General features: G+C 43.0%; 1 protein-coding gene across 4 annotated transcripts in view; it reads right to left on the reverse strand.

Moving 5' to 3' along the window:
- Window positions 1–293: 293 nt before the first annotated feature.
- The window catches only part of LOC143040289 (neural cell adhesion molecule 1-like), a 170,171-nt gene continuing 161,656 nt past the window's right edge, over window positions 294–8,808 (reverse strand). For 3 of the 4 annotated variants that reach the window (XM_076211133.1, XM_076211137.1, XM_076211136.1), the window contains 2 exons: window positions 8,117–8,270; window positions 294–1,524 (listed from right to left, as the gene is read on the reverse strand). In XM_076211133.1, coding sequence (XP_076067248.1) covers window positions 8,128–8,270 — 143 coding nt within the window. In that variant the 3' untranslated portion in view covers window positions 294–1,524; window positions 8,117–8,127. Of the gene's footprint in view, window positions 1,525–6,531; window positions 6,560–8,116; window positions 8,271–8,808 lie in introns of all 4 variants that reach the window. The other variant, XM_076211135.1, reaches the window with a different exon arrangement.

The following is an 8,808-nucleotide window of genomic DNA, read 5'->3' on the forward strand; positions in this document are numbered from 1 at the left end:
AGGAACTTACGCCAGGAGGCACTGAGTAGCTGCGGTCGAAGCCATCTCCTTTCCCCTGTTGGGGCAGGTAACTACAGCATTCAGTGCTGGGGATTGGAGAAGACTGCGGGATTCGAACCCGCAACTAAGCGAATGCGAGACCAGCACGCTTCCGATGACGCCACCAGCGGACAGCAGGAGTCATACCTTCTTATTTCCGCCGCCGCCGGCAGTAGAAAGCGACAAAGACGTCCCCCTACGTGGCACAGGGGTACAAAGGACCCGGCAAAGGAGCGAACGAACAAACGGCAGACAAAGGTCCGATAGCGATATGTATTTACAAAGGCATACTCACATATCACAAATCATGTCAGAACACATTGTTACTCTTGGGTGTTACGGATTGATTCAGGCCGGATCATCCTTTTGGTCACATTAGACGTGGTGGGCGAAGGGTAGGACCGTATGGTGGGATATGAGGACAGACACATAGACAGACAGACAGGTGGGTCATCTGCCTTGACTAATCTTCTTATACTGACCTGATCTGACCTGACCTGACCTGTATGCTGGTTTACTTGGGTCAGAACGCGGATGCACGCTGAGCGAGTGACCGTCCATACGCGTATCACCGATGATCAGGTGCTCAGGCATGCAACCTGTCCCGGGGGCCAGGTTTCTCAGAGCTTCAAGTCACCCCCACCCCCTCCCACGATGACGTAGAGGCGATATTTAGCGTGACGCGATGGCGGGTTTTGGCTCTTACGTCATCTGTGTAGAGTTCTGGAGGGAACTGGCAATTGCCCCCCCGAGCCTTCGGTTACAGGAACTAGCAATGGGGGAGGAAGTGTCTTCGACCTAGTGCCAATGTTCTCTCCAATGACCTTCCTTCAGTGCACAGAAACACTTCGTCTTCACTGGATACGATTGTTCTTGTCACTACGACATAACAGGCACATCGTCATCATATGTTAATATTTACCAAAGACTGATAAGAATATAATTTTCTAGAAAAAAAATCCAAATCACTTTTCTGTCTCACCACGTAAACAAACTCTTGTCAACAAAATACTTTGAAACTTTCCGGGCCATTTGCAAGACATATCCGTCAATTTACAGTGCGAGACGAAGATGACACATCTGCATCAGTAGTAACCCTTTCTCCTTTCTTGATCAAATGAACATAAACACCACCAGGTGAACACTTCATTTTGGCTTGGACACTTCTTCCCGAGTTCGCTTTCTTCTTCTCACGGCGCCATCGTATCATTGAAACAGCTCATACTCAAGTCAACCAACCAACTACATAGGGCCAACCACAGCCGCGAATCCACTTTCCCACTGCAAGAACGTTTTTTTTTTTCGAGCCAGTGATCGTTTCCTTTCAGAACGTCCCGGAAACGTTTTGTTGTCCCAGTGCCGTCGTTTTAGTGAAAGTGACGACGACGCGTCGCCTCCCCTGGTCACCCACGCGCCTCACTCGTAGGGATCGCCTCCAGCGATGTGCAGGTCCAGACCAGGGATGAAAACAATCCTCCTCACTGCCTGTAATGAAAGAGGACAATTTTACGTGACGTCAGAGAGGATGATTGTACGTGACATCAGGAAGCGTCGTGAGGTCGTTCAAGAGTTATCAAAATGATACAAAAATTGATCAGTTTACCATATGAAGACAGGTTTAGGCACCGTAGCTTACCTTCCTTGGAAAGACATAGAATGCGGGAAAGATATACATACATATATCAAAGGCTTTTTCCCCCCTTACAAGGGAGGTAGAAAAAAAAAGGCATAAACCACTCCCACCCATTCCATCCTCAACAAACTCCACTCCCCTCTTCCCTCCCTCTTATACTAGAGATATTCACAGGGGTCAAGGTCTTTAACAAGGATGATGCAGGCAAGGGCATCATATTAAGATATCAGGGCAGGAATCGTTGCAATGGGTTTAATTTGGACAAATTTAGGTTTAAGAAGGAAATAAGTAAGAACTGGTTTACCAACAGAGTGCTTAACGAATAGAATAGACTCAGTAACCATGTAGCGAGTGCTGAAACTATTGTTTGTTTTAAGAAAAAATAGATAACTTTATGGATAGGGATCAAAAGTGGTAATGGGCATGGAACTGCCTAGTGTAGGCCTTACGGTCTCTTGCAGTCTCCTCCATTCTTATGTTCTTATCACGGTTAGTGTCATTTCAGGAGATAGATAGATAGATAGATAGATAGATAGATAGATAGATAGATAGATAGATAGAGAGAGAGAGAGAGAAGTATTTCTGACAACCGTATGATATAAATCACCGAGCATCAACCAGAATAAAGACTATAGTCTTAAAGCGTAGCGAATAGGTTAATCAATATTGACACAATATTAAATTTTATTAATAGATTCTAAAGCGAAAAAGCACACTGTCAGTCACACCTGTTGGTTGCTTCGATTAACTCAGTCACTGCAATTGACAACTTGATCACACACACACACACACACACACACACACACACACACACACACACACACACACACACACACACACACACACACACACACACACACACACACACACACACATATATATATATATATATATATGTTTCGATTGAAAACTGAAATCCTCTTCAGTAGGTGTCTACTGAAGAGAATTACAGTTTGCAATCGAAATATATAGATACCCTGTCTCCAGTCTTTTTTGCTACATATGTACATGTATATATATATGTGTATATATATATATATATATATATATATATATATATATATATATATATATATATATATATATATATATATGTTCTGGCTATGGCCAGGTGATTTCATTCAGCTAAAGAAATCCCTCTAGGGGTCAGTCAAATGGTTGAAAACATAGGGAACTTCATCATCACTATTGTACCACACGCACACACCATTTTTTTTTTCTAGAGTTGAGTGTTAGAAGGCCCCATCCTGCAGGACACATCCGCGAGCTTCTCAACCAACGTCATCGCCCTCGTCACACGTCACTCGTCGTGATGACGTCACCACATCCATAATCGCGCATGTGACGTAACACTACACAGCATTCTGGCTTCAGATATCGCCGTGTCACGTCGCGTCACATTCTTCATCCTTTAGTGTCACTTCGGCACATAATGCCGGTAGTATTCTAGTGTTACGAAACTCAAATTTTCATTTTTTTTCTATTTATATATATATATATATATATATATATATATATATATATATATATATATGAAATATCTATTTTTTCCAATGGAATTCCTTCTTAATGCAATATAGTTACAAATGTATCATAAAGATACTATATAATTTCAGTTTCATTGTCTCTTTGCCATCTATGTTTACATTCTCTAGCTTATGAGGTTACCACATTGAGCTATTTTTCCTTCAACCTCCAATTAATCGGTGATACCACCCATCTTTAGAAATTTTTCTTCCATAAAATCACCATGACAAACAATTTTGTTTTCTAAACAAAAATACATAGAATGTCATTTGATATGCGGGAGGAAATTCATTTTCCTATAGCATATCAGATTACTTCTCGAGAGCTACGGGCTGCAAATCTGTTCCAACAGTCGGAGGAAAAATTGCCCAGTGCGATAACCCCTTTATTCTCGTACTGTCATCTCTATTCAAATTACATGTGATAACGCACACCTCCACCGCGAGAGCAGCACCGAATGAAGACAATACAATGCGTGTTTTATCTCAGAGAAACCTATTGTGTTATGTAATTGGGGCAAGTTGATAAGAACATAAAAATGGAGGAGATTAAATGAGACCATAAGGCCTACACTAGATAGTACCATGCCCATGATCACCCGTCATCCCCATCCATAAATTTATCTAACCTTCTTTTAAGGCAACCGCTGGTTTCGGAGCTCAGTATATGGTTACTAAGTCTGTTCCATTCGTTAACCGGTCTATTGGTAAACCAGTTCTTGCCTATTTCCTTCTTAAATCTGAATTTTATACGTCACAACACCGTCCAAAGTAGTCGTGAGCAAAAGTTTTTAACCACCCAAATTTTTTTTCATGATGCAAAATTCAAATTCTTTGTCTAACAATTCTCTTGTATCTATTCGAGAAAATGACCAAAATTTAAGTTAAATACCACATAGGAAAATGTATCACGTACTGGACCAAAAAAAAAAAAAAAAAAAAGAAGAAGAAAAATTACGTGAGAACTGTGGCATGGGTCAAAGCTTTTTCTCGTGACTGTACATTTCACAACACGATAAGCTGAGTTGGCTCGACCTGTTCTCACAACGGCGAATTACTTTTCGCTTTGATGCGGCTTCATAACACGGCTTTCTTCACGTACACATATACATATACACAAACATACGCATGTAATATACATATATGTATGCACATACATATACATAAACATATACATATCATATAAATACATATATATATATATATATATATACTTATATATATATATATATATATATATATATATATATATATATATATACACATATGCATATTCATGAATCTGGGAAATATTCTATTGAATACAAATTTTGCTGAATAACACAGTAAACTTATTATCTATATTTTTCTTTACTTTCTTAATTTTCCAAACCAACATTTACATATGCATACATACATACTTATATAATCTACATACATATATACTGACATATACATATACATATATGCATGCAGATAAGCATATTATTTATTTCATGAAATATGTTATATGTTAGGTATAAACACTTTATCCTCTTAGGTCATGTTGCATAATGCAATGCAACATATATTCATTTATCACAAATATCACAGCCTTACATCATTCCATGGATCGTTCCCATGTCACCTAGAAACGTCACTTGACCTATATGATGCATGTAACAGAAGTACTCATCCACGTCACACGTTATACAACAATTAAAAACCAAAGGTGGGCGCGTTACCGCCGGGCAGGTAGTGCGTTACCGAAAAAAAAAATCTGCGTATACATACTGCGTATGTGTATATACATATGCACATACGCAGTAACGCGGATTGCTCTACGGAAATTAAAATCAGTAACGCATTGACGGAAATGCACCCCCCAGATTTTTCGGTAACGCACTACATGTCCATCGGTAGCGCGCCCAGCTCTGATTAAAACGTGCATCGTAATATTTCAGTCAAGTCACAGCAAAACGTGTTTCCTCACGTTCGTAGACAGCGCTGGATTTTTAAAGAAATAATTAATAGCTCCACTTTAGATTATTTTTCATTATGATTATTTTACTATCTCAACCCATTTCCTATTTGTACTCTCACGTTTTAGGTACTTTTGAGTGATTTTGACAAAAAAATAAATGTTTCCAATGTAAATGTTCTAACCTTCCATCTTTGCCGTTTAATTAGCTGCGCCATATGACCATGATATTGCGGCGCCAAAAACAACAAATCAATCAATCGTCAAGTCACGTCATGTTATAGATTTCGATAATGAAGTGTCACATACACATATCTACTTGTTTTCTTTTCATAGATATGCTGGAAATCATAGTGTCATGCTACATACGTGAGTTGCATAGTTCCTCGCACTCTGCATTGCCTCCTCCCCCCTTCCCCCCTCCCCCTCCCCCCTCCCCCCACGTTGTGCTTGCAGGCAATCACCACTCAGCCTTGACGCACGTGGCATAAAAATCACCGCCACTGTCTGTCTGTCTGTCTTTTGTAGAGTGAAAGTTCGAGAAACAGTCTGACGGGGAACGGATTTTGAATTAGGGGACAGGAGAACCATTGACAAGAAAATAGATACGGGGACAACGAGCGCGGATGATAGATAGATAGATAGATAGATAGATAGATAGATAGACAGATAGAAAGAAAGAGAGAGAGAGAGAGAGAGAGAGAGAGAGAGAGAGAGAGAGAGAGAGAGAGAGAGAGAGAGAGAGAGAGAGAGAGATAGAGATAGAGAGAAAGAGAGGGGGGAGGGGAACGGGGAAAGGGTGGGGGGATGGGAAACGACTATATATTTATAGGAGAGAAACCTGCCCTTGCCGAGAACGAGGGTGAGAACGGAACCGTCAGAAAGTGCTGAACAACAAAGCCTCTTGTTGTTGGAGTGGGCTGCGTTGCCTCTGGGAGGGGTCAGGGGTCAAGGGCGAGACTGAAGGGAGGCGTGATGGAGGTGAAGGAGGAGGGAGGAGGAGGAGGAGGAGGCTGCAGTGGATTGGGGACGGCGCGACATCGGAGAAGGACGGAATAGAACGAAACTACATAGAAACCTGAAGCCTGGGCGGGTAGCCCCGTAAATCTTAAAAACAAAATCTGTATATATATATCTATATATATATATATATATATATATATATACATATATATATATGTGTGTGTGTATATATATATATATATATATATGTATGTATATATATATATATATATATATATATATATATATAAAGTAAAAAAAAATAAACAAATAAATAAATGAAATAAACAAATAGATAAACAAATGAATAAACATATAAGATAGATAAATAACTTAATTGATAAATTAAAAACAAAAAGACTCTTTCCAGTTCACTCTTGTGCTTCACTTACCGAGAGAGTTCCGGAATTCCAGGGGCGGCTGCATGAAAGGTCAGAAAAGGAGGTTAGATAATTATGTGGGTGTGTTGCACTGGTTAGATTGACTGACATTAGCAAAGCGTAGACACTAACAAAACCATTAGGATCAGCATATCTCTCTCTCTCTCTCTCTCTCTCTCTCTCTCTCTCTCTCTCTCTCTCTCTCTCTCTCTCTCTCTCTCTTGCTCTCTCTCTCTTACTCTTACTCTCTCTCTCTCTCTCAATCTCTCTCTCCTCTCTCTCTTGCTCTCCCTCTCTTGCTCTCTCTCTTTCTTCCTCTCTCTCTTTCTTCCTCTCTCTCCTGGTCTCTCTTTTTCTCTCTCTCGTGCTCTCTCTCTCTTTCTCTCTCTCTCTCTCTCTCTTCTTGTTACTGGTCTGGAAACACGAGAACTGCATTGTCAAGAAATCTAGTCTCCTTTAAAATAAAAGTACGATACTGGAAGAGATTAGAGACCAGTTGCAAGGGATACTGGCTGAGCTGCTGTTGCTGATCTTCTCTTTGTGTGGTGCCACACCCTGGCAGCGCAGGACGCCCATGAGTAATCCTGGATGCTGGATGCGTCACGATTGCGTAGAAAGTGATCTTTGCGTAATGAACGAACGAGTGATGCCAGAAACTGGGTTTCGTAAGTATCAGGACCGACTCGAATGATGACGTCACACTTTCTGCAAGCCCTCGACTGCCTGACATCATGCTAGCGGCAGCGCTGAGAGTCAGCTTTTGTCATGATTACATACCATCTTCTGCGGGTGGCGGAAGCTGCACCCTGTGGAACCGACCGACCGAACGACGGATTGCAGACTGTAGCAACCTGAGATTGCAAGAATGCCACGCAACCACGCCTCGCCCGCGGTGACGCCCACGCAGAAGCTGCATAAAATTGCCTGGCGACAACCAGAACGAAATCTGTAATCGCATCAACATGGCGAAAGGCGGTCTTAGGGACCCCATCCACGGTGAGATCTGATCTTGAGGCCGCCGGACAGATCTGGTCAGATCCGACCGGATTGGATCGTGTCTGTGCCGACCGACATACACGATCCAACCTGGTCGGATCCGACCGGCCTCAAGACCAGATCTTACCGCTGATGGGGTATGTCAACCTCTTCACTGACGTGACTCATCTTCTGGGGGATTCACCACCTTTTATATCCTTAAGGAAAACCTCGTCCATTCAACAGACTAGACTCTGTAAAAGACATCACCGGCCGAGAAGGTTAGATTAAAATCAAAATCAGTCTGGTGACCCGAAGCCAGTGCTGTCTAAGATTATTAACATACTCTCTCTTCTGCTAACTGCTGAGAGAGAGAGAGAGAGAGAGAGAGAGAGAGAGAGAGAGAGAGAGAGAGAGAGAGAGAGAGAGGACTGTCATACATTTTTGTTATAGAGCTTGGCAAGGTGTATGTAGGCACGAGAGAGAGAGAGAGAGAGAGAGAGAGAGAGAGAGAGATGGCGGGGTAAGGTGACTGAGGTGGGGATGCTATTGGGGGGACTGAACAACACTGTGGTCAGTCTTCAAAGGGGACACAGTCTACCCTCCCCCGAAGGGGACTCACCTCGAAGCAGACTACCAAAAAAACGTGGACAAGCTGATTGCTGTGACGAGCGCGGTCATCTGTGCTCGCTTCTCTCTGGGCGTCATCAACACAGCCCCGCCGCCTGCTCCTCCGGTACTCGACGTCTCGTCCAGCTTGGCCGCCTCTGCGCCTCCTGAAGGAGAGACGAAAGACGTTAGAGTTCGCAGTCGGGGAGTACGGGAGTTCCTCTCCGGCTGGGGAGTCAAAGACATGCATTTGTTTTTCTCTCTCACGCTCGTGGCGTCATCGGAAGCGTGCTGGTCTCGCATTCGCTTAGTTGTAGGTTCGAATCCCGCACTCCTCTCCGATTCCCAGCCGTAACTGTAGTTACCTGCACCAGCAATTCCCTCCCCCCCCCCCCTGGTACGTCATCGGAAGCGTGCCGGCCTCGTATTCGCTTAGTTGTAGGTTCGAATCCCGCACCCATCTCCCATTCCCAGCAGTGACTGTTACCTACTAGCGGCGTCATCGGAAGCGTGCTGGTCTTGCATTCGCTTAATTGTGGGTTCGAATCCCGCACTCCTCTCCGATACCCAGCAGTGCCTGCTACCTTCTTCAGTAGTCCCCAGAGTGCATGATAGAGCAAAGGTGACGGCTTTGGCTACATCTACTCAGCGTCTCCTGTCGTAGGCTCCGCACCTCGCGTGTGGCGTTGCAACTTGGAAGGCCAT

Source organism: Oratosquilla oratoria, chromosome 28 (assembly GCF_046742065.1).
Source record: "Oratosquilla oratoria isolate Oo_2021 chromosome 28, ASM4674206v1, whole genome shotgun sequence".
Lineage (NCBI taxonomy): Eukaryota > Metazoa > Arthropoda > Malacostraca > Stomatopoda > Squillidae > Oratosquilla > Oratosquilla oratoria.